The sequence below is a fragment of the Dromaius novaehollandiae genome, chromosome 2 (genome assembly GCF_036370855.1).
Source record: "Dromaius novaehollandiae isolate bDroNov1 chromosome 2, bDroNov1.hap1, whole genome shotgun sequence".
Lineage (NCBI taxonomy): Eukaryota > Metazoa > Chordata > Aves > Casuariiformes > Dromaiidae > Dromaius > Dromaius novaehollandiae.
The window spans coordinates 127,092,024-127,119,016 of NC_088099.1; the positions used below are offsets into that span (position 1 = coordinate 127,092,024).

The 26,993-nt window shown below is 35.7% G+C and overlaps 1 protein-coding gene across 3 annotated transcripts in view; it reads right to left on the minus strand.

Moving 5' to 3' along the window:
- Positions 1-552: 552 nt before the first annotated feature.
- HNF4G (hepatocyte nuclear factor 4 gamma) overlaps positions 553-26,993 on the minus strand; it is a 61,747-nt gene continuing 35,306 nt past the window's right edge. The window contains exons 1-10 of one of the 3 annotated variants that reach the window (XM_026115252.2): positions 21,840-22,053; positions 18,802-18,970; positions 16,755-16,849; positions 13,117-13,223; positions 9,531-9,686; positions 7,239-7,326; positions 4,968-5,120; positions 4,541-4,777; positions 3,939-4,061; positions 553-3,542 (exon numbers count right to left, since the gene is read on the minus strand). In XM_026115252.2, coding sequence (XP_025971037.1) covers positions 3,424-3,542; positions 3,939-4,061; positions 4,541-4,777; positions 4,968-5,120; positions 7,239-7,326; positions 9,531-9,686; positions 13,117-13,223; positions 16,755-16,849; positions 18,802-18,970; positions 21,840-21,957 — 1,365 coding nt within the window. In that variant the 5' untranslated portion in view covers positions 21,958-22,053 and the 3' untranslated portion in view covers positions 553-3,423. Of the gene's footprint in view, positions 3,543-3,938; positions 4,062-4,540; positions 4,778-4,967; positions 5,121-7,238; positions 7,327-9,530; positions 9,687-13,116; positions 13,224-16,754; positions 16,850-18,801; positions 18,971-19,564; positions 19,687-21,839; positions 22,054-26,993 lie in introns of those variants that run through there. The other 2 variants (XM_026115253.2, XM_026115254.2) reach the window with 2 other exon arrangements.

Below are 26,993 nucleotides of genomic sequence, written 5' to 3' on the forward strand. Positions count from 1 at the left end.
TCATCCCCCTCTTCCCTCCCCCCAAAAACCAAAACCAAAACCAAAACCTCTTTGAAATCTGCTTAGAAGAGACAGACTAGTAAATATACTTTGTAAGGCTGAGTAGATACTGATTACCTAACAAAACATGTATCAGAAAGAATGAGCTGAAAAGTTTAAAATATCTTTATCTATAAAACAAAGAACTGCTTAGTTGTTACCAAATTAGCTTAAATAACAGTGCACCAGAGCAACTAAAGGCAATGGTTTGCTAAGTTATCCCTGTCCAGAAAAAAGAAGACTGTTGAACACATGCTTTGTTTTAAACACAGATGGAATTAAGCTTGTGCATGAATTCTTTTCTGAGTCAGAAATAAAAATTGAAAATTATAACTATGTAATAGTTAGCCATGTTACAGTAGAATCAGCTAAAATGTTGCCATCGCATTTTCATATGATTTCAATATTGTAGAGATGAAAGCGTGCTACAGTTTTATACTTATTAATAAGATAAATAATATGAAATGCCATCATTGTTTATGTAAATAGTCAAAAATTACCAAAAGGCAAATGTGATATTTAGACCATTCATTTTTCTTTATTGAGCTTTGATGAAAAACAGTCCATTTGAAACATTTCCAGCAACCATCTGTATTCCAAATATTCAACACAAAAACTTGGTATCAGAGTTCAAACATATAATGTTACATTTTATTATAATTTAATATTTAACAAAGCTAATCATCTTTGATTTTGCATAATTACATTTACAAAAATAATGTTACATTTATAAAATAAATCAACTTTTCCCAATAAATTACAGTGGTGTTCTTATTCAAAAATGTAGTATACCATACAAAATAGATAACAGCTTTCAGTAAGATAAAATACTAAAGTATGTTTCATCCAGTACATTTTGGCAGTGTGTGAAAGCATTTTATTGTACATCTGATATCTAAACTACAGTGTGAAAACTAAATCCAATAAGCTACTCTGTGCATTGCTTATATAAGGCAAAGGTGGCCAACTTATGGACTAACTTTATTTTCAGTCAAATGTTTTAAGCCAGAAAAAAACCCACCTTGTTTATGCGTCTGACTTAATTAATCCGATCCAGTAAAGGCATGCAGATCCAGCTGGGCAAAAACACTCTTCCTATAGCAGGTACACAAAGTGACCCCAGTCAGTTAGCTTTCATGCACGCTTTATGTGTGTGATCAAAAAGCACTGGTGGCTTACTTGTAAAAATAACGCAGTCCTGATCCTCCTAAAGTTAATGGCAAAACTTTGGTACTTTATTCTGTCATAAAAACTCATGCTAAAAAAGCCTTGAAAAAGGAGAAATGCATTGGCAAAAAATAAAAAGTAACCAGCAAAAAGAAAAACATTCTTTGCATAAGGAAAAACTTTCTCTAAAAAGCAAAAGGTAAACATTGAGAGCTACTATATGCAGATTTAAGTTCACAAGCAACTACTTCAAAATAGCCTGAAGAAACACAGCATCTACCTGATGGTAAGCATAATCTTATTAAAGCCTTTTGAATGTTCAGATGAGCACGGCATTTACTGTGTTGCATTCCTTTTTGTGAAAAAGTATCTCTAGGGTCATATTAGTTTGTTTGAATAACTTTAAAAGCCATAGGTTTAACTATGCTATGGTAGATGTATGAACTTCTGATGCTATGGTTATAATGCAGGTGTCTGGCTCAGGATGATCAACATCTCACCTCGTAGAATTTCTGACTCTAGTGGTTTTTGGGTTTTTTTTTTCATTTCAATAGTTCAGCAAATCACAAAATGTCATTCCTTGTTTCCCTGTTGTTCTATTACACAGCTTCTGGGAAGAACGTTTACTTTAAAGCACAAAGGGAAAATCATTGCTGTCTGGAATAAATAAAATGTGCAAAGTGGCGATTTTCTTATGATGTCAATATTGTATGAGCAATAGAATCACTTTATATATCAGCTTAGATCATTTTCACAAATTCTAACTATGAGTGAACGTATGCCCAAGTGAGCATGTGTCACAAGGTCTCATTTGTGAAATCCAGAGGGTGCAAATCCAGATGGGATTTTATAGACTCCAGACACAGAAGTTTAGTCACTGTTGGATCCCCCCAAACTGGAAATAGAGAAAGAGGAGCAGAAGGGGCTCATCACATTAAATAGAGGGTTCATCATAAGCTTCTGAAAACTATAAGAGTTTGAAATCCAGAGACTAATTAATTTGTGTGCTGGCTGTCTTCTGGCTTGAAATACTGTGGCTCAAACCAGGAACACATGGAGCTAAACTTTTGTGTGTTTGCCACTTCAGTTAGTAAGCCGTATCTCTCCAGACACATAATAACTACCTAACTATGACTACTCTGTATGTAAAGTTCAGAGTGATGGCTAAAACATGCATTCGCAAGCCTGTTAGGCAAATAAACACAGTGACTACATATACCCTAGCAAATTAAACAATAAAAGTCTACTCTCCAGCCCTGAGGTCAAGTGGCATGGTCAGAACATATTCATACTGTTATACTCTCTGAGCCCCAAAAGAAAGGTGGCCATGCCCAAAGTGCCTAGTGAAAAGTGTCCCTAGACTGGCCTAACTTGCAAAGCATGCCCAAAAACTGGGAGAGTACTAGTTAGTCCTGACCAAAAGCACACCAGGTCCCATTCTAACAGTTTAACAATATAAATGCAAGCCTACTGGTGCCTGCACCCATATCTTGGTACTGTTTAATTGACTAATATAGACATTATTGTGTATGCAAAACCTCAAACATATTTGCATGTAGTGGGCCCTTTGATTCATTCAAACCAATAGATAAGATAGGAGAATTTTATTTAACACATTCAAACCTTTTGTTGAAATTTTAGTTGAAGAACACAGTTCTTCCATATTAGGATTTTTAAAATGAATTGGATATTTCTGTCCATTAAGTATTTTCTCCTTTTTATTTAATACATCTACTTTTACTGTTTTATTATTTATGGAATCTTGGCTTGTGTTCGATTAACCCACTTTTTCATGTCTACTATTCACAGCTAAACAAGCACTAACCAGTTCAGTCACAATGAAAAAAATTATATACACATCTAAAACAATAATATTAAGATGACAACTAAAACAGGAAATAAAAAATGAATATGTGCAGTAAAAGTTCTAAAAATAATATCAACTTGCATACATATTTCTCAGACTGCAGTATCCACAGTTACAGTTGCATGTTGCAGTGAGAACAGTATTACTTTCTGAATCATGCAAGAAAAGTCATGAGAAACACCCACAGTAGTGGCTGCCGAGGGAATAATCTCCTTTATTATCCTGAGATATTAAATGTGCAAGTGTCCTAACAATTTATCTAGTGCATAAAAAGGATGGAAGGAGGGAAGGAGGGATGGAAGGGGGAGAGAGAGAGAGAGAGAGAGAGAGAGAGAGAGAGAGAAACATTATCACAATGGTTTTTGTTTCAAAATAGATTGCTGTGCAATGACTGAAGCCTGATTCGTAGACATTTTGTACTCTTGCCCAGAGCCCTGAGGAGGGGAAGGTAATGGAGTTTCTGGAGTTGCTGAAAAAGAATTCAGAGACAATTATGAATTTTTATATTCTGGCCTAATCTGCATGTTCATATACATGCTAATGCCCCAAAACTAAGTTCTTTTACACTTGTCATGTTAGGTAAATAGGTCATTTTAATTATCAGAATTTTTAACTTATTAAAAACTGTGCATGTGAAACCAATGATAAAATCAGAGCGGTGACAAACTTTTAAAACTAGACTAAATTTAAGTCAAGCTTCTTGTTTAGCACTGTTTATATGCATATGTTTTTAGTGCACAGTTATTTTAATACTAAGAATGGCAATGAAATAACTCTACAAGCATTGATGGGCCGCCATTTTAATTAATATATTTAAATGTAACAGTGAAATGTTATGACAGAAGGCTAGCTTGCAATTACTTACAAATCTGTTCTGCATGTACAGGAGCAGACATTGAACTTATGAGGATAGTTTGGCCAGTTAATGGATCCTGGGCTAAATGAGGATGTACTGGATGATGTAGATGACTGGCATCATTAGAAGTACCTGCAAAAATAACATGAGCACCTATCAATTCAAAAGAGCATGTTGTTGTCAGCAAATTATACTGCAATAATTACATTTCTGTAGAGCAAATATTTTGATTGGTAATTTGAATAATTGCCTCTGGGTATTCATTAAACAATTTAACCAGACTTCAACCATATTAAGTACTATGTTTATTTTCACTGCTTTGACTGCATTAATATGGGATTTCATGAAATGTGTGTATGGATTCTTCAGTCTGCCTAGGGAATTGTACATCTAAATAACCTGCAATGTCTGAGAAATACACAGCACAATTTGAGGATGTCGGAGTGAGGAAATGATGAATAGCCAACACAAGAGGACTTTAGCCAACACTTATGTGACTCCAAAGCTCAGTCAGCTGGCCGGTGGTTGCAATGCTTACATCATGATTCCTTCAGTTCCCCCATATGGTAAATTCAACATAATATGATAAATTTAAAATGTTGTTAACTTACCTCCCAGTAACATTTCCTGAAGCAAACTGTCGATTTTAACAATTCCAAATAGTTTGACCAGTTGTATTTGCTCAATCATTTGCCAGGTGATGCTCTGGAGTGTAGGCAATAGAAGCAGAAGTTCTCCAAACCTTCCTCGGGAGTCATACTGACGGTCATTGATGTAATCCTCTAAACTGATCTGGACTTGGAACCGCATGTTCTTAATCTTGATTGGATTGCTCAGGCCCTTTGCATCTTAAAAAAATTAGAAAATCTTCAGGTCAAAGCAGTATATGATTTGGGAATATCATCTTATTTTTTTTTCTTTTTCTCTTTTTTCCATCCAGCTAGATGCTAGACAATGTGAGCAATGCTACATCAACAGTAATTATTTTCATTGTAATCACATGTACAATAACTCTGAGAGATATTTTGGAAAATGTACCTGGATCAAAAAACACAATTGCTTTCAAGCAAGCATACTCATTGTCATCTATTTGAATTTCCTGGAAGGGTCGAACTAGTTCATCCAAAATCCGATTTGCCACTCGACTGATCTCTACTTCAGAACTGTTGCGATGGATTATATAATTGTTACCTTGGAGAGAAAAAATACCAGTATATGGATTGATATCTCACAAACATTTAGATGTAAAGTGATGAAGCACATTTTCAAAAGCGCATTTCATTTTGCATAATCAAATTATTGAACTTTTTTTTTTTCATGCAATAACTCTCCTTCACACCATGCAAAACTATTATTTTTAAAATACAGTGTATGGGCAAAACACAGCTCTCACCATCAAAACAATCTGTGCATGTGAATATGTCATCACGTCCTGATTAGTCCACAGGACTGAGGTCCATATTTGAATGCACAAACATGGATAAAGTAGGCCTTCATGTCTACGTAAAAGATAGGTAACATTAAACTGATTTTAAATTTCTTCTTCACTCATAATAATAATATGTCTCAGGATGATTGACCAGAATTTGTCAATGGACAGAAAAACCTTCCTTCAGAAAAGATGTCAGGAATATGTTTTTTCTAACCTGCTTCTATTAGTCATAATAAAATTTAGAAGCATCAGAAAATTTTCTGTAAAGAATGAATTTTCCCTGCTAATTTCACTTTAAATTTCCATTTTTGGTGTGACATCATCCTGACGTCTTAATTTGACATCTGTCCAAAAGTCACCTAACATAAAATATGATAGCAGTGGGAAAGCCACAGAGTTTCTAAAAGCCACAAAACAGTTCTCAGGAAGAAAAGCCAATGATAATGTCAAAAGAATCCATGCCAAAATGACTTATGAGCTATACAGATGTCTACCTCTGCGCTCCAGAGATAAGCCTTAGTACCTCAAATTTTTTCTTCTTGTGGTATATATTTACCCTGGTGATGATGACTATAAATATTTGGTTATTAATTGTTCATTATCTTTCCTTAACATGTGTTAGTCCCAATAAAACCATAAATACTTCTTTTTCTTTTTGCTAATTCTGTCAGTTAAACCGCATCTAAGGAAAGAACTAGATCTAAAAAATCATCTTTATAGTTTTTAAGTTGAAAAGATTGCTGATGTGAGTAACATCTCCAGAGCAAGCCCTTCCTATGCCTTCAATGCTATGGTATGTGTAAAAGTAAATTCAGGTTTAGAGCTATGAAAAGGCAGACCTGAAAAGCAAGTAGAACAAGAAGGGGAGAAACCCTTGTACCACAACACAAATGAAGAAACTAGTCTGAGTCCATATTCTTCATGGTCTTGGCTTGCATCAAAGATCCTGTCCAAGAAGACCTACACACCTTTTCACAAGACAGCCAAAGTACTGCGTATGTTTAATGAAAACATTTTTGGCAGGGTGCATTCAGACTGACGGTACTGTCAGACAAAGCTAACAAATGACTGGATAAGCATTCATCATGTTACTGTGCACGCAAGCACACATCTCATCATATGACTCTGCATCTCTGTTGCGTGAACGAATGGAAAACATTCATGCACCATGTGGTGATGTCCCCTTCTGTAAACAGGCACACTCTTGGTCTGTAATCAGACAAGGGGGTCCTTTCAGTGATCAAGATTTGGTCAAGATTCAGTGACAAGCATTTCTCCTGGCCTGTTATGCACATGAGACTTATCCCAGTGCCATGAATGGGCACAACTCTCGCTTGGCTGGGGCCCCCATGTTGGTTATGTGATGGCCACATGGTGACTGTCAAGGCAGGAGGCAGAAGGCCTTCAGGAAAGAGAGTTACCAGGAACTGTATCTGAACAATTCTTCCAGCCTGTAGTCTCTTCTGTGGCCATCTCAGATGGGCTTTTGGGAAAAAGCCAGATGAATATTTTTCACCAAGACTGAACTCAGCACATGATCCAGAGGTTGGCTGTTCCTCTCTTAAATAAAGGTTTCTTATTTATTTTTAATGGGACAAAGGTGCCAGAGAAGATGCTAACGTAAGGCGACATTTTGCCAAGAACTCTCTAAGCCGTGGCTTTTGCCATCCAATAAACCTTTTGCGATTCTAATTCGCAGGAAACTGTCCACCTGCTTTTGCTGGAACACAGCACATGACATGTCATTAATAACTATTTAGCATCCACAGAATGCATTGCTTTGTTTGTGCCAGAACAGTTGACCCACTTACATGATTACATGGTTGCTAGTGTAATACACTATCATTATTTTTAATTAAAACAAAACCAATATTTACCTAAAAGTAAAATGTCCTTATACCCCATGGACCGTTTTGCTGCTCCAAGCAACAGGTGTTCCCCAGCATGTGCTCTTAGCAGGGCAACCTTAGAAAAAAACAGCATGCTCGTTAGAAGATAAAGCAATAAGTTCCAATAGGGACAAGAGAAATTAGTATGTATGTTTCAGTGAACATAAAGTGAATAATATAAGTGAATGTAAAACCCTTCTCTTTGTAACATTGTACTAATAGTACAGTAAAATTAAATTGTCATACTTTGTCACTTCTAGCATTTCGTCTAGACTTTAAACATACAGCTTTGCAAAACACTTCTCAGTAAATACAATATTTGCATTTATTTCCTAGTGCTTATTTCCTTAACAAAGTTTGTCCTGGAATTTTAAGTTGATGCTAAAGACTCCAATGAGCTAGAATGAACTATTATGCTAAATTCTGCATTACCAGTATTTCATTTTTCTCACCTTGAACCAAAAACCTGTCATGTTTTTACTTAAGAAAATGTTTTTCCCAACAAAGCCAGATATGCTAAAGTATCCACAACAGTCAACAAAGAAGAAACCTGACTCATACCAAGAAGGCAGTTAAAAATATGGTCACTATTTTACTCTGTCATCTAATTACTTCCCTTTGGTTTTAATGTCTGCTTGAAGCTTTAGCGCTGACCTCTATTATCTCATGAAATTTCTCTTTTTGCAAGTAATTCCCTAAATTTTTAAACTATCCTGTGATTCTGTGACGCGTTAAGACTTTTCAACACCCTTAGTGGACTCTTAGTAGAGTTAATTTATCTGCTTTGGCTTGCTCTACAATTTGTAAACCAGGTTGATTTCAAGGTCAGGAATCATTTGCTCAAAACCGGATGGTTTATTGGGTAGATAAATGCATAAAGCCTATTGGAAAGAGTTTATCACAAATACAAAAGAATCATTTGTTTTAATTCCTAAGTAACAAAGTATCAGGTTTTCTAAGGTACTTAAAGTTTGGAAATATTTCCCCACATGTATTCTTTAAACAATGCGGACATGTTTTTCAGCCTAAATTGTTGCCTATTATCTTTCTAAGATGATATATATATTTTTTTTTCTTAAAGAATACAGACGCTAACTTTTTCATGAGGTCTGATCCTTCATTCCTTCATGCCATCTTAACAAGTAAAAATAGCAATATTTATTGCTTGCTTTTGTTGCCCTTTTGGAAACAGGACATTCAAAGATCAAGCAATATTTCTTTTACATGAACAATAGATTTTTAATTTGTTCCACTATTTTGAGCTTGGGCACATATCTTGTGTTCTGTGGATCTGCAAAGACATTGTCAAGATCCTAATTTGAGAGGTCTCCAATGGTCTGAACACTCTATATTCTTGAAGAAGAGTATAAGAGTGAATGATCTCAGCTTGAGTCTCAAAATCAAGGGTGATACAACCTTCTTCACAAGACTTTGTTAAAAAATGAGAGACTGAAGAGACAAAGAGGAGGAATTACACAATGCCATTTAATAGAGTCATTTTCAAGCTGAAAAAGATTTCAGAGGACCCGAATCAGGAGATTCGTAGCCATGAATTAACCTTCTGCCCAGCTGGCTGGTGACAGAACTGCTTACTGCAATACGAAGAAAGAGGTTCTGAATGTCTCACTATAATTTACTCTGAAAGCCTGTGAACATTTGGTGTATCACAGAAGTGGTGATATGTCAGACCTCTGTCATAAAAATCCTTAAGAATTTTCAAGGTTAGATGATTTTTCTCCCTATGTTCTTGTTATATATAATATAATTTTAGTGCATTATATTATATGAAAGATTATTTGCTATAGATTGCCATCAATATACATTTGGCATTTGCTCAAGATTCTAATGGCTTTTATTTTTTGCAAGTACAGAAAACATGCTTCAAATTAAATAACACGCTGACTAAAACCTTATTATAATGAAAGGTGAACACAAAATAAATGTTTTGCAAGGTTGGAAAAAAGATATTATTTTTATAGGATTTTTTTTTCATTTTTGCCGTTAGCTTTATATTTCTGTTTCCAAAAAATTACAGAAAGCACAAAACATTGAAAGACATACTAGTTTGCTGAAGATTTGCTTCCTTTTTTTAACATGCTAGGTCCATTTTGGTGACTTCTATTTTTGTGTGGTGGTCCTATTTCAAAACTGTTTTAAAATGGGGGCCTAATGCCCAGTTCTATTTGATCTGACAAGAAAAAGAGGGTTTACACATAATTTTAAATATCATAAAAATAATGGAATGGTAATTAAAGTTCTCTCATTGGTCTCCTTTTATACCTGGTCATCCAATGGCAATTCACAGAAGCCTGGAATATATTTAGCCCATTCCACAAGGACCAAAAGTTGTTGCTTCATAGATTCACAGACATCACTAATACCAGCAATTTTCTTAACATTTACGTCAGTGCCTGCACCAGGACTGGAGATTGAGATCTGGCCATATTGAGAGAGAAAAATGAACAGTGTTAAATTTCATATAATTGCATTTCCACCGGTTAACAGTGTATTTTAGAAAAATCACACCAGTAATCGTGCAAACTATTGGCAAATTCCTTGACTGTGCAAACCATTAGTCTGGATGTAAATTATAAAATTTTATTTCTCATTATTATCAGTGCATATTAAACTATGTTAAGACTTACCAGATCTTCCATTGCAAGATATTATTTTTAAAGACACCAAAGTCCTCACTATTTTGGGGGTGGAGGTAAGGAAGGTATTATTTTTTTCCTTCTAAAATGGCTGACATCTACCTCACTTTAGAAAGGGCTCATAGGGGCTTGCAATAAAGTTAAGGGAAGGGAGAGAAGGGCAGTGTATTCTTTTAGTGAAAACATAAGTATAATTAACTTCAAAAGGTAAAATAGGGGCTTTTTAGTGCCTAGAGGAGAACAATGTGTAGTGATGAAACAGCAATATAGACTGAGACCTGAGATGTTTCAGGGAATGCAGCAAATGCGAGTGTGTATCGGGACACCTGCAGTGCACAGTGTTCTGTGAACTAAGAAGAGCGCAACATCCTTCTGGGTCTGAAGCTGGTGCATTTTGATATAATCACCGAGCCAAATCCTGAAATTCTTAATGACTTTTCAAGTAAAGGAACAATACTAGACTTGCTATTAAGCCAGGTAGGAAAGGCAACTTAAGATAAAACCAGGTCTGAGAAGAGTATGCCACATTACAGTTAGATATGTCCTTGCTCTATCAAACCAGAAAAAAAACCTGCACAGGGCCTATGAAACTGAATTTCACCCTACAGACTTTTTAATAAAGCATCCTTAGGAAATACTGTGGCTTGATTATCCAAAAAAATTAGTTTGGTCTTCTAGTACTGTGTCCCTCCAAATTTCAGGATGGTTGATGCTATTTAGGTTAATTCCTACCAGATCTTCCTCACTTTCAGATCCATGTTAAATCCCCCCAGTGGAAGCCATGGTGAAATCTTATTATCTTTGCATGGTCAAAGGAGCTGCACTTCTGAACTAAAGCCCAGTGATTCCTAAATAATTCAATAGCCTAAAACACTGGGGGAAAAAAAAAAAGATATTAATGGTTGTTAATCAGCTGAATATTAGTTCCTGGGGAATATGGAAGCTAGGCAGGTGAAAAGTCCTCAAACACATAAAAAGATTATCATGTAGGAAAAGGTTAGAGGTATTGTCCTCTTGTACACAGAGCATTTGTGAAATCCCTGCTATAATCATGAGCTCTTTTTTGGCACATTTTCTACCAAAAGGAAGTTGAAAAAATTGAATATCATTCAGATAATTGCTACTAGAATTATTTGGTCTAGAAAACCTGCAGTACAGTGAAAGAGTAAAGAAACTCAATATATTTCACTTTTTTCCAGAAGAGTAAGAGAAGTCTTGATCATAATTCAAAAGCACCTACAGCTAGAGAGAGGGTTCTGATAGTACAAGGCTCTCTAATCCACCAGAAAAAGACATAGCAAGGTGCACCAACTATAAGTGAATTCAAGATGGTAAAGAACGGCCAGTTTGTCTAATCATTACAACTACTGACTGACTCATGAACTTAATACATTCTCCATCATTCAGTATCTTTTAATCAAAGCTATGTATCTTTATAAATTATATCTTATAGGACAAATCGTGGTCTTTGCTCTGAAATTACTTGGTGAATTTTTTCTGAGGATTCATTGGATGACTCCCACAAAGTTCATTATGAATTCCTAAAGTTGCATCACTACACAAGGAGATAAAGCTATGAACATCCCTCTTCCTCTTTCTCTACTGTTTTAGCCTGTCCCTCTTTTCTGAGGTGCATCATGGAAGTTGCTGACTTGATGAACGTTATCCTGTAGCACTATATCCCCATTCTTCTGAGACCGTCAGTGACACATATCTTTGCTCCTGCGTGATTCCAGCATGTCCCTTTCATATTTGTGTAATCTGGAAGCCTCTCTTCAGTCTGTAGTAGAAGAACTCAGACAATTTACTCTTATAAGGTGTCTTCAGGGACAAAATCATTTATTTTCTCTATTTCCATATGGAAGTTTAAAAAGGGAAAAATTACACCTTTTTGCTTACTTCTCACAGCTGAAGGATTTGGCCAGACCTGTGACGCTCATCTCTTACAAGTCTCTCCTCATGACTAAACTCAGCCTATAGGTCTAGTGAGTGAGAGAAAAATGGAATTTTAAGACTTTACTTTCCCATCCTGTTAATGTCACCTCTTGGTCTTTGAGACCAAGAGTGTACCTTCATATCTGCTTGGCATATGGGGAACAATTCTCTCCTACTACAATATAACCAAATAATAAGTATAAAGCATTTCATATATGCAAGGTGATGTTTCAGGCCAGGAATCTACTGGCTGAAAAGATCTCTGTAGCAGGAAAGGCTGAAGAAGTGACTCTGTTTAAGACAGCTCTTATTCATGAAGTGCATATGTCAGCTGGAGATGATTAAGAGGGTAACACAAGACAAGCACAATAAGCAAGTTCAAAGAATTACTAAGGAGGTAAAAATAGATTCTCTATAGGTATGAAAGGTAGGAAGGAACATTATGATCATCTAGACAGCCCTGACATATTATATGTGCCAAAGAATATCACCCAGTAATTCCTGCATCAATTCTTTTAGAGACAGTTCTACCCTAGGAGAGGGGCCAATAAAGCACAAGATTACAAAACATTTGGGTGTTTGTAAATCAGTCAGCATGAAATCATAAAGGTGCCAGTTAAATTCTAGGTAAGTTAGCAAGAGGTGCAAGAATGCAGAATCTATGACCATTATTTATCCGAGTTGCAGAAAAGGACTGGACTGTTCCATTCAGCAATTGATTGAACAGGAGGGAAAAAAAAAAAAAAAGGAAAATCAAGTTCATATGAGACAAAGAAAATTTAAAAGTGAGATGTGAATAGACTCAGCAGTTGGAACACTTCTGTTTGCCCTATTTATAATGTCGAAGGATATTAAAAATGGGATCTTCAAAATAATGTAAGGAAATGAGTGTCCACACCCCTTTGAAAAGTAATGACTTTGGACAATTTTTCCCTAATGTTTCACGGAAAATCCAGCTTCAAGGAATAGATAGATGCCACCAGCTGCCTGAGACAGCAACTGATTTAAAAGCAGTAAGATTATAAAGTTCTATTAAGGAAGGCTCCTAGGACATATTGTCCCAGACAAAAGTAGAATTTTCTTTATTGACTTTGTTTTAAAAATGTATTCTATTACTCATTCTTCCACTAGTAAGAGGAAGCTGGGTGTGTTTTGGAAGAAAAATACTCAAGTAATCTCAATAATTATAATTAATACAATGAGAAACTGAAAAGTATTTCATTATAGAAAAAAATGGTCTTAAAAACATTAAATAACATTGTCATAGATCTCAGTACCTGACGGGAGAGTGTCTCAGCTTGTGACAGTGTGCTGATAGAGGGAATGTTGCAGCCATCAAAAGTGTTTCTTCTTGTACTTATCCTGTCCCGTTCATTTTGTACAGCTGAAAAAGAATAATTATCTGATTTATTGACTTGTAGACAATGCCACACAGTATCATTTCAGATGTTTACTATATAACCATAGAAATCAAAAGGTATGACATTCAAGAAAGATTCTGAGTAATGAGAAGGAATGACAACAGATATTTATGCTCCTTATCCACATGACAATGTTTGCCTGTAAAACTCTGTATAACTAATTATAGATAGATACCGAATTATCAGCACTTTTGTGGACTGGCTTTATCACAGTACAACCCCATCTTTCCTCCTTTGAACTTGACCTCATTCTGTCATTTGCTTGTTTTGCCATTCTACCCACATTAATTAACAAGGTTTTGTGGTAGAAATAGACATGTCCAGACTGTTGAACAGGTCAAGAACAACAGCACCACCACTGACAAAATGCCTGAACCAGAGAAATTCTGAAAGCCCTGCTCCTGCTTTTCTTGTAAGAAACACTAAAACAGGAAGGAATAAGGAACTTCATCCTCTAGTAAGACAATTTTAAGGCTGTAACGTCATGCAGTCTTCAGGGACTCTGCCTCCAAGTCTGTTTACAGAATATTAACCAAGTCCCCCCCCCCCCAAAAAAAAAAAAAAGGAATGCCAAAAAAGATCCAGGCAGATCCAGGCAGGTAAGTTTTTCCTTATCGGGTCCAAAAATTGTGGTTGAAAAGACTGTGGATAAGAATCCTTAATCAGCGTAGACAAGCAACAGGGCTTGCTTCAAGGAAGGCTTTAATTCAAGGAGGAAGTAAAAATAAAACTATCATTCAGATTTTTCTAAAACTTAGATCATGACCAAGGTTAGGCCAAGGAGAAAGAAAAAAAAAAACCCATAGAATTGTGATCAAAATCTTTTTATTACACAAGGAATCTCATCATCTTTTGAGAGCAACAGCTTTATTTCCAAAGATATGTTTGCTATTTTGTGGGAAACAATCTGTATTACAGAATTTAGGAGCAGTACCAAAGGCTTCTTTAAAAAATAAAATAAAATAACTATATGCAGTGAACAGTTTTCAGGGTTTATCTGAACAATGCACTTGCAGTATTCCAGAGATTCTCAGAACTTTTGCCAAGGATGTTCACTGACGGGCCTTTTATTTAGGTCATAATAAGAAAAGTTGTGCAGTGATAAACACAAAGTGATAAATGTTCATGTAGAGATGAAGCAAAAAACCTTTTTTAGAATGGAGAAACGGAATCCATTCACCTCCAATCTCAGTAGCTAAGTACTGTGTAGATAATTAAAATAAGGTCAGTACTGATTAGCATTAGGAATATAGCAAGTTATTCTGACAGTCACTAGTGAAAATCTGTAGTAAAAGCACTTTCAGAATTATAGGGAAATGCTGAATTGTGTATGCAGACTGGATTGTCTGTCTTGCTATAGCCTTTTTGTCTATACAGGCCAAAACTACCTTAAAGAGAGACTTTACGAGCAAGGGGGAATATCTGCTGAAAAAGGTATAGCCTCTACCAGCTGAAGCACTTTTCACCTTTGCCACTGGAAGCAAGCTGAGAATACATCATATATACTATGCTGTATTTATGCTATGAGACATCCCTTGATGGTGTAGAGAGGCATACATGCCTCTCAACATGTGACAATGTGCAAGCAATGAAATTTACAGTTCAGCCTCTTGAATTATTTTAGGACTGCGAAGCCTTGAACATGACTTGAACACAATGGAGAAGTGGTAGTGGGACCGGAGGAAGCAGAGCTGTGTAAATTAGGTTAAAGGTTTTGTACAGGATGCATCTTTTCACTTCAAAAACATGAGTCACTACTCTGCCCTTGCGATGGAGTTAGCTAACCACAAACTGGGCTGCATTAGCAGGTGGAGGAAAGTGGTTATTTCTCTCTGTTTGGCCCTGGTGAGACCACATCTAGAGTACCATGTGCAGTTTTGGGCTTCCAAGTACATGAAAGACACTAAAAAACTGGAGGAGTCCACCAGAGGGCTAGAGAGATGATGGGGGGCTGGATCACAGGATGTAGAAGGTGAGGTGGAGAGAGGCATGTGTGGTTAGCCAGGAAAGAGGGGACCAAGAAGATGGGGCATCTCACTGCTGTGCTTTACAGAAAATGAAGCCAGACTCTTCTTGGGTGCACAGTGACAGGACAAGAGGCAATAGACACTAATTGCAATAAAGGGAATTCCAATTAACTTTAAGGAAAAAAATTATTTACCATGATGGCAGTCCAGCACTGGAGAGGTTGCTGAGAAGCTGCGTGATTTCTTTTCTTAGAGACAGTCTGAACTGGACAGGATGGGGTCTTGAGCAACCTGATTGGACTTAGAAGTTAGCCTTGCTTTGAACAAGGTCCTGGACTAGATGACTTCCAGGTGTCCCTTCTGAGCTAAATTATTCTGTGATTGCAATTTTTTTAAAGTCTATGAAGCTCTGCTTTTTGCAGAAGTTTGAGGGCTGCTGTGGATGACAACAGTCTCCCTTTTCCTTCCTATCAGATTGATAACATATATCCAATATGTTTGATTCTAATGGCTCAGATGCAAAGGGCTGAACTCTGTTCAAGGAGATCCACAAAAATTAGACATCCTTTTTCACAGATACATGAGTGTAACTATGGTAAGAATATCCCCATGCAGTTGCAAGGGCAAAATCCATTTTAGTATCATACAGAAACTTGATCAGTAGCAAGAGGTTGCAAAAGAACTGCACAACAAACAGAAATTCAGTGAAGAAAACCATTTCTGACTGCTTATTTGAATCAGGTCAGGCTCCCCTTTGCCTCTACATCGTAATTCTCAGTGAAGCAATAGGCCCAATAAGCCCCAAAATCTCCTGTGATATTCCTACACAGTTTCCTTTGCCATTGCTCTGTTCCTGTGATGCTCTGGTCCTTCCACTTTGAGAGAAAGATCACTGTGACACCCATGTTTCTTCATGTCTTTCAGGGAGATGCATAAGTAATGATCTTCCCATGTTCAAATATTAAGCCCTAATCTAGAAAGTTTAAAAGTTAATGTGAACCCTCCACTGACAGTCACCACTACTATTCTCATCGCTACTTTCCTCTCAGCGCCACACTTGTTCCTTTGCTTTAAAGACTTCAAACATTTAAATCAAAGGGAATAACCAATAAATTGGCATTGACTCTCATTACTTAGGTAATGACACACAAAATCCTAAATATAGATTTTATGTAGCAAATTTAAAATCAAAATTAAAATTAAAATTCCACGCTTTGAACATTTCCAGGCATATGGTTAAAAAATTAGAAATGAATTAGTTTTATTGCCAATATTAATAGATTAAACAGTTGCAAATTCACTTTGAAACCCTCAGTTTGATAATGTCCAAGTTTTAAAACAGCTTACCCACCTGAAAATTAAATGAAGCATATTTTATATCAGTAAAATAATTTCTTCATTATGAAGGCACTAAAACTGACTTTTTCATTGAATTACTCTACTGTTTTTTTAGAATTTTTATTAAATGTTCAGGCTCATTCAGATTATTTATCTTTTTTTATATCAAACAATAAAGGACTCCATTACCTTCTTTTTTCATTCCTGCTCGAAAACACTTTTTTAAACGACAATATCTGCACTGATTCCTTTTGTCCTTGTCAACAATACATTGCCGGTTGAATCTATCAGAGACAAGAAAGGGTAAATATATAAAGCATTAATATAACAGTACCCTGATTATGAAGAGGAAAGCAAGTAATATGGCCTGTCAGAATAATGTCTATAACCACAGAATTTCTTCCTTTTTTTTCTCATTATTTGGTCTTCAGATGTGTTTCCTACCTCCCCATTTTGCAGGAATATATGTGAAAAATTTAGGAGTTGTGTGTATCATTTACACCTCAGTTTACCTATGAGATATGCCAGTAACCAGCTGCACAGAAGAGTATTTAATAGGAAAAAAAGAAGAAAACCTACAAACAGCAAAAAGATAGGACAATCAATGAAAATGATAAGTGCCACTGGTTAAACAGCATTGAGCAGCCCTTAGCTAGGAAACCAGTGCCTTTGATTGGCAAAGTTTACTTTTTGTAGGAGGAACCAATGAACTAACTACATGTTATATCATTAAGGTGTTAACCTAAACAGGAAATGAGAGGAAGATTATCTAACAACACGTAGAGCATGACTGCAGGAAAGCTTGCTTATTCCAGCTTGGAAAAATTTTGGGCTGAACCAAACCTATTCAAACTCTCATGCACACATACAGGCGCACATCAGAGGAATATGTATGAGACATCCCCCTCCTCTCCATTTGCTTTTGCCCCTCTTTTGTGCATGTTTCAGACCTTTAGATGAACTGATAAATCGATCTATGTTTTCCAGAGCTCCTTTTGGATTCACTTACTCAGCCTCTGTCACACCCTTTTAGGGGAATGTCATCTATGGCACGTCTGTAAGGGAGATACGTCCTTACAAGAGTCTTAAGCATACGAGTATTGAGCAACCAAGGAAGAGTGTAGTAAACAACATTTCTAGCAACAAGGCATTTTTATAAGAAGATTTCTCTTTTACTGATCTGTCTAAACTCACAGTAGTATATGTTCTGCATATGTTCTGCATATGTTCTGTGCATGGCTTAAAACTAACTTCTTACAGACTCTGTGTATGCACGAAGCAATTTCCCTGAACACTGCACACTGACCTGCACTGTGACAATTTGGGCAGCCAGACATCCAGATATTATCGGATAGCCATTCAGACTGATGGGGGGGTATGTTCACTAAAAGAAGCAGTGTGTCACTCAAAGTGGGAAGATGTGCAAATGTACAGTTTTTAAACCAAGATCCTTAGACTATCAGACTTTCTTTTCAGAAACTGCCTTTGTAAGGAAAAAGAGCATAAAGAAGGAATTGTTAGAAAAGAGTTAGAAATCAAACTTTACACAAAGCCAGTGGTGTCAAAACTTGAGTTTTTTTCCTTCTTCAGGAGATGCCCTTTGTAGTCATAAATAAAAGAGTAAACAACTCTTCAGTGGTGTAATGACATCAATGACATCAAAAGGCATCTGGAAGCTGTGACATTAGCATATTTTCCCCAATAAAACACAGCTGAGGATCTGTCCTTGTATAACCATTTCGATTCTATCAAAGATAATCCAAATATAATTCATAGCAAAAATAATAGCAAAAAATCTGCCTAACTTCTAGAATTAAGATAGGACTTTCAAAAAGTACTACCTTGATTCTAATTTTATTCCTAGTAACTTTTCAACCTTATGATTTAGTTTACATGTCATATAGGTGAAAAAAGTGATAGCAATTAATCTGACTCCTGTATGAGAGTAAATATTAATTTAATATGTTGTCTTTAGGAGTGTGTATGCTCTTATAGAGATTCCACTTCAGAGAATCCACTTGTAGAGAATCCACTTCAGTAGTCTTGAATGAAAGGAATTTTTTCCAACTTATGAGAATAAACCATCAACCACATGCTTTACCAAAAGTGCTGATTAGAATCCTTTAAGAAAAAGCTGAAAATATCCTTATGTATTTATGAAAAATCTGGAAGGGTATAAAAGTGATTTTTGCTTAAATTAATTAATTTAATGCCAGAGTATGAACTTTTTAAATACCTGCATGTATAAACATGACTTTTCCGTATACTGCGTCTAAAGAACCCCTTGCATCCATCACAACTGGAAGCACCATAATGTTTTCCGGTCGCTCTATCTCCACATATTGCACAGAGACTACTGACCCCGCTGTCAGCAGCATTCATGTTGAGAGCTTCTCCTGAATTGTCTGAGGAGAGACAAGAACAACATACATAGTTATGGATAAGACTTTCAACAACCCCGCCATGATTAATCTACATGTTTTTTCCTGGCCTTTTCTCTTTCAAATGCATACTGGCTGGTTAGCACAATTTATGAACCTCACAGCAACAAATGATTGTCTAAACTCTTTCAGACTGAAAGGGGTTAAAAATTAACGTGCAACTCTGCAAGTATAATTATGTATATGTTCTTACTAGCACGAAGAGGAACTTTGGCATAAAGCATTTTTGCCTGCTTAGCTGGCAGAGCCCGTGTAAATCAAATCTAAGAACTGGCAATAACTGGCAACTATCATACAAAGATTTAAACACATACTTCAACCAAGTATTTTTTACTTCATAAAAAAAGAGAATAATGTTTCTGTGCTATAGCTAATGAAAAAAATACATGTTAAGAAGACTGTCTTAGTGTTATTTCCTTGAACAAATTTTCCAAAGGAACATTGCTGTAGACATTTTATAAGAGACTATTATCTACATGTGATTAATACTTAGCCATTCAATGCAGTGAACAGAACTGAAGAAATTCACCTGAAATCAAAATGGACATAGTGTTTTACCTCATTTATTCTCCTTTGAGTGACGATGTTTAGCAGATGTGTGCTCAAATAAATAATTGCAAACTTTTTCTGTGTATACTTCTGGTTCTATGAAAGGAAGGCTGTTTCAGTATGTCCTAAACATTTCTGGTTAAGCAGTCAGGAAAGAAGAGGAAAGAAGGCCATTTTACTCATTGAAGCATGCATAAAAAGTTAAGGATGTGATGAGTTCATGAACAATGGACAGGTTAAAAAGTAAAGTTGTGTATAATCATATATATCATTATTCATATTATAGTAGATCCATCTGAAATGTATTACACAAACATATAATAACATTTTTATTGTGTCTCAAAGAGCCTACAATTTAAGCAGAATTCTTTAGACAAAGAAAGAAGAAGCAACAGTTTTTTCCTTTTTTACAGAGAAACAGTTGATAGCAATCAGATTAAGAATCGATCAGATGAAAAAATGAAAAATATTCAGTTCTGTGAAGATTTTATTATTTTAAAATGGGGTTTGCCATGACTGTGAAAAGATTACAAAAAAAGGGGGGGTTACAGAAGTACTTTGGCTAGGAAAGAAATAAATTCTTTCTTTTGAAGCTTTTTAAAAATTTTGTATTATAATGATATAGGAGAATAATTTTAAAAATTACTGTAGCTAGATTAAATAATGAAATATTTCATAGTAATATAAGTTGTAACAGGATACCAGGAAAGTAATAATATTGGTTTTATTCTGAAACAGAATGCCAGGGAAATTGACATGATTCTGCAAAGTGCTCTGATTTCAAAAGAATTGCCTAGTGTGCCTGAATGTGGTTTATTAAATATCTCCGAATTAATTAAGAGGCTAAAAAAGACACACATAAAGGTCAGAAGAGCCAGGCCTCAGACTGGCACTGCAAAAAGACGATCTTTCTATAAATCATCCAGGCAATATTTATGCTAAGCTTATAGTGAACTCCAAAAAGAAAAAGGCTGCATTTGACAATCAATAATTGGCCAATTAATCATTTACAAAGAATAGTTTAACTAGCTGTATCACCAGCACTATGAACCTTCCTAATCTGCTTTCCCATTTCATGTAATATTAACAGGTCTGAAAGGGTGCTATTCAGCAAAAACAACAAATGACCAGAAACAGCAGAGAAATCATCTAAAAGTTATATAATCCTTGTTGATTGCTTCAAAATCACTTAGGATATGAAGGTCCATTTTTCTCTCTAAATCAATAATCAAATCTACTTTTCTGTTTACTATGAGTGCTGTAAAGTAATATCAGCAATTCAAATAAAACTTCAAGATCCAACAATAAAAACTAACTTGGGTTCTATATGGCAGGCACTGAGAGCAATCACTATCCAGATCAAAGACAATATATGGAAATGCAGGTACCAAGTATTTTTCCTGCAAATCACTAAATATTTGTTCTGCCTTTTAAAATAATCTATACACAATAATAGATTTAAGAATTATACTTTATGGTATAATAAAACATTTTTTGAAGTAGAATACAAGATTAGGAAAGTCATTTTAGAGTAGTTTAATTCTCCAGCTAATTTTCTCCTCTTTGATAGACTGGAATTTTTGTCAGTACTCAATGATTGTGAAATGAAAGAGTGTACTTCCTGTTTGAGGCACAACTTTTTAAATTCAATTTCTAAAAATTTCATTGCATTAAAAGGTTCCACCTTAAGTTAAAAAGTTACATTAGCCAAATACCAATAGTTTTTCTCAGCTAAACATTAGCATGCAGAAAGCCGATGTGTTTTTTTAAAAAAATCACTCTAGTTTGTATATACAGGTATCTAGAAAGGCTAGATTAACATTTAAATAAATAAAATATTAGTTCAATAATTACAAACTAGACATCAAGAAACAAGACCTAATTTCCTCACAAGCCTCTGGATAGTTTTGTCCTGTCCTTCTGAATGTTGTATATGAAATATACTTTAATGTCCAAACTGTCAATACTAGTTATTCATTTGTCTTACAGTAAATAAAACAACCGCTGAATACACCATTTTCTTCCTTTGATTAACTGACTGATGACAGGACAGTTCAGTTACTTTATTACATATAACCTCTCTTTTATTTTCCTTAATGTAAAAGAATTATAATGTTATTAACTTAGAGTTAGTGAAGACGTGTAAAAGAACATATTTGTAGCTTGAAAACAACCCTCAAATGCTCCATTAATAAAACATTTAACTAACACCTTATAACTTCTATACTATAACTTCCCTTTTTCTGTTAACTGGCTTGATTTTGCATCATGGAGCAGAACTCACCATTGCCATTATATAGAATCTGCATAGTTTCGAACTCCAGTGCAGTATACGTTGGGTCTAAAACTTCACTGTAGTTTGCCATTTCCATGTCTAACATTGGTTCCGAGAGCCTCATCATTGAATGCAAAAACAGTAAAAAAGCTGCTCAAATGTACAAGCGCTCCATTCTGTTTCACAGTGGTTGATAATCCAAAGTTAACTATAACTGTGTCACTTAACGTGCTGCAATGGGAGGAGCTGTAAAACTGCTTCTGCATGCTATATTCTGCCTGTATTTTTTTTTTCTTTTATGATACAGTGCAACCCTTCTGATAATCCTGGAATGCTTTCTGGAATAACCTTATCAGGAGTTGTGCTGACCCGTTCTTGAGTGAACTCAAGTATGTCCAGGAAGCTTCCTGTCTCTTATGCCCTACTACACACTTTGTGTGAATGCGTGGTGTAAAAGGTCCTAAACCCACCACTCTGGTGGTTTTGTGTAAAGAGACTCTATTTCCATGTGACATTTTTCTCTCCCTCTTCAGAGCAGTAAGAAAATATGATGTGAGTATGGACTCTCTTAGTGGGCGATACATTCATCATCATATTTTAAAAGACAACTGCAAAACTTCCCGTTTCTACAACCGTTAGCTGAACGGCTGAATTGCCTGTTCAGACACCCTACACAACACAAACTCTGCAGCAAGAAATGCCAGTTTAAAGACCCTCTCCACCACATACTGTGTTGTTGTGATGGCTCTAGGCACTGGACCTTGCATACTCTCAGATGATGGGCTTCCTGCTTTTACTCTTCTTCATACAAGGATGTCACGGCAGCATGTCGTTTTCAAGCACCATTGAGAGGCACAGGAAAACAAATCATTCATCTTCTCTGAAAAGAAGGCAGAAATTGTGGGCAAATTCATTGTTCATTAGTACACACTGCATGTACAAACCCAGGTAAAAACCTTTCTGTAAAGCTGTTTGAGTCTCGGTGCAGGAGGGAAGAAGATAGCTGAATCTGACTTGCTAATCAGCTTTTAAATGGTGGAGAGCAGAATTTCAAACAATGTGATATCTCAAGTAATTTATTACAGAAAGCTATTCTTTACACAACTGAACAACAGTTGCATTAAAGATTGCATATATAGGAGAACTATCCGGTTTTTTTAATTAGTTAGAGCCAATAACTGTTTCATGTCTAGAAACATGGACGAAATTCTCTTCAGAAAGTATAATTTCACAGAATTGGAAGTGTATGATGTTTTCCTGTCTTTAACCACAGCTACCATATTTTTTTCTTTTTCTAAAGAAATGGATTAAGTATTTTTGTAAATTAAGATTGATGAAAAGCTATATTCATTACTGAAAGCCCATATTTATTTAGGAAATCACAGCAGTTTCATCATGAAATGGAATCGTTTTGTATCATCTGACAGTTCAGTTTGAAAAGTTTCTTCAATAGCAGAATTTGCTGCAATGCAGTAATTGCTAAAACCTAGCTAATAGTTACTAAAATGATCCATTGCATTAAATATGCTACTTAAAATGATATACAACGGTATTAATGTTAATTAGAATTATCTTTGTTCCTTAGGGCGTATTTTTGATAGGATTTTCTATAAATAATCTCTGGCTCTTTCATACTGATGTTGCACAAATATGAAGATATCTAAGACTAGTTGAGTTATATTTCAAAATTCCAGCTCTGAAAGCACTTCAGCATGTGAATAGCTTTAAAATAAAGGAATGAATGTAAGGTGGAAGGTATCATGTATGACATGATCGAATCCTACCATTGCCTCCACTGTTAATAGAACTTCTTCAGTGCTGCCAAACCAGGCCCCTCAGTGACTACTAAAGAGAGGGAATGAATTGACCCTTTGTATTTCTGTCACATAAAAACGCATTTCAATTGATTTTTTAATATGGAAAAATGTACAGTACAGGAAAGCTGTTCTTTACACTATTCTTTTCATGTTTTGCTAAAGAAACTTATTAGAGTCAAATCTTGCATTCATAAAAATCTGCATTCTGGGGGGATTCTGGCATGAGGTAAATCATCAACAATTAATGTACACTAAATGACTACCATAAAATATTAATATGTTTTCTTTCTGTCTTAGGTGGATCACAATGCAGTTCTGGAATTAGACAGCTTGAGAAGAGATGCCAATGATGAACAATGGCTTTTGGTCCTATGTCAGTCCAAGCTTTAAAATGTTCACTAACATTCAGACCCACACTCAGCAGTATTCTTTTCTTGCTCGACACTTATAGTGTTTTTCAAATGCTGTAAGACCTTGCAGCTTGTAGTATAAGATGTTCTTTCAAATTCTAAGTCAAGCCATCTACTGCTGACAGCCAAGAAATAGTAGCCTTAAATAAGCAGAAGTTTTAAAACTATATAACTAGTCAGACTGTAAAACACTCCTTGCAGATAAATGATTATGTAAACTTGAGTAAGAAATGATTTTTCAGAATTAATTTAGGAGCAATTCTGAAGAACGAGGAAGCTACACAATAATGGTTTTGTTCATGTGGTTTTGTTTTTTCTTTAAAACTGAACTTAATCACATACAGTAAGCATTCCTGTCTTATCTTTAGGACTATTAAGCCTGTTAATTGTTCAGCTCTCCATATGAGATGTAATCATTCTTTCTGATTATGGTATAAAATAGAACATAAGCTAATAAAATCAAGGTTATTTCAATAAAAGTCTTCCTGAAAAGAAAAACAAATCTCAAGCTACTATCTCTATTGAAAAAACATTTTTTTTTTTAATGCAGCAATAGGTCCTTTTATTATTCCTGCTTACTGGAATGTCCTTTAGGATCTAAAGACCCTATAAGGAGGTCTTTATCTGAAGGTAGGTTTTGTTGTTGTTGTTGTTTTTCCTTGTTTTCCAGTGCACTTTTGTAATATATTCTGAGTAAGGAATACATTGTCCCAGTATCTCTTTGTTTTATAAGAAGAGTAAATTGCAGCGGACCCTCTCTAAATGCATCCTATTTTTATCAATAAGCTGGCAGAGTTATCCAGCATGTTGGTAAAACAGACACTGTGCTACAGCTCTCTCCCGCCCTTTGCAGGCACACAAGAGAGACCGGGTACGCAGGGATTCTGCACTAACTGAGCCTAATGAAACCTCATGCACCAGGCCAAAACGTCACCTTATTAAACTGAGCCAAAGATCTCCAAGTTAGAGTTTCTGTTTATTTGCCAAAAGCTTGCTAGACAGGAAGCTGTGTGTGCACTTCCTCACTCCAGCAGGGAATCTCACCTTTGGCTTAGAAAGGCACACCTCCACAGCGTATCGGTGGTTGAATGTCCCTCTCCTGCAACGTGCCCTTAACACGATGCAGAACGGCTGCCTCGGCCCTGCTGATACCCACCCCTAATTATTTCATAAATGATCAATGAGGAATGACTGTGAAATGTTGGTTTGTATTCTTAGGATTATGATGTTATGAATGTTTGGCATGTAAAGATTTGTAATATTGTTAGTATATTTATCTGATAGAGATCATTGGCTAATTTAGAAAATAGTAATTAAAATGTCAGAATTGAATCAGATAGATCTAAAAATGAATGTTAAATCTAAATGTGCATACTGGACTTCTTAGAAGTCTGGAAAATAAATAGCCTCTTGTGCTTAAGACCTAAATATCATGATGGAAACATGGTTGCAGTCCTCTATAATTCTGAAACATTACAGAAAGTATCAGACATTGACATTCCTACTGCCCCTGCCCAGGAAAAAAGTTCAGAGACAAACAAGAACAAACTTGCTTTTTGAGCCGGTTAATGTTACAGGAATTTTCAAAGCAATTTCTGAATCATGAGAGTAAATGCACAGCAGAATAACTGCTCCCAGTAAGCTGATCAAAGGCACAATCCAATACATCCTTCTCAAACTCAGCACCAACTATCACCCTTACTGGATATGTTTATGGCACTTAGGTGCTGTTCTGTCTTTTTTTCAAGCTGCGTCTTTCTTTTGACTTTATTCTGGAAGTACAGTGGTTAAATAAAACACTAGAAAAGCAAAGCCAGTACCGGAATTGAATAACAGGTTTTCATGGCACACTTACTAGGCTAGGCAGTAAGATTAGCTGCAACAAATCATGCCAGGTGAAACATAAGTATAAATCTTTGTGGGAAATCTTGGTTTAGCCTGTTTCCGTTAAACACATTTTTGGACACTTAGACCACCCCAAGCATTCTGTAAAAAGCCAGATTCTTGTGCATATTGAATTTGCCTCTTTTTTCATTTGAATTGGTGATTCTTTATGTTGAGCTGTATCATGCAGCAAAAAAAAGCTCACAGCTTTCTTTAATAAGGTATGATGAGGGGTATTTTTTCATTTTGGAGTAACAGGGAACAGACCATTACTCTGATGTCTGAATTGTCTTTGTGCTTTTGGCTTCATAAAGAATCCATTTTTCAGAACATTCAGCTGTAACTTCAACAGCCACAAATACACATACAGAGACAAAATAATATGGCTGGCTTCTGATTTTTGGAACATTACAGGTCCACCATTTTTAGCTTGTTTGACAAGCTGAAAACATTGCCCAAACAGTTATGAAGATGTCAATGACTGGTCTACATTAGAGTTTAAAACTGAGTAGGAGATTCAATACTCCAAATCCTACGAATCACAATTTATAATTTCCATCTTGCACTCACTGAGGTCTTTGCCATGTCTGTACTTGAGGGAACATATGAAAGGAATATTAAAGCTCTAAAATATTTTAACCATGATGAATACTTGCTAGAGCTTTTGAGGATAATTTACTCTGGCTGAGGATTTAGCCAGCTTTCAGATGCTCCCTCCATATTCCAAATATCTTTCTCTACATCTTATTATAAAGGAATAAAAGTTTTATATATTCTATATTCCACTATATCATTGAATGGAAATGCTACTGGCATAGCAACAGTAATATAATGGTGCCAGACATAAAGGGAAGATGTTACACCCACTATGTAAGGTCAAGATAAACAAAGCTATCTGGTTTATCTGATTTTATTGATTAATTATACATGCACATACACATCAGTTTGCAGAATTGCAGTGAGTGCCTTGTGTACATCTTGCAAAGTACAAGACACATTTCAGATAGTAAACCCTTAGTTGTTCTCTTTCTTTTACAGAAAGGTGTGTTTTG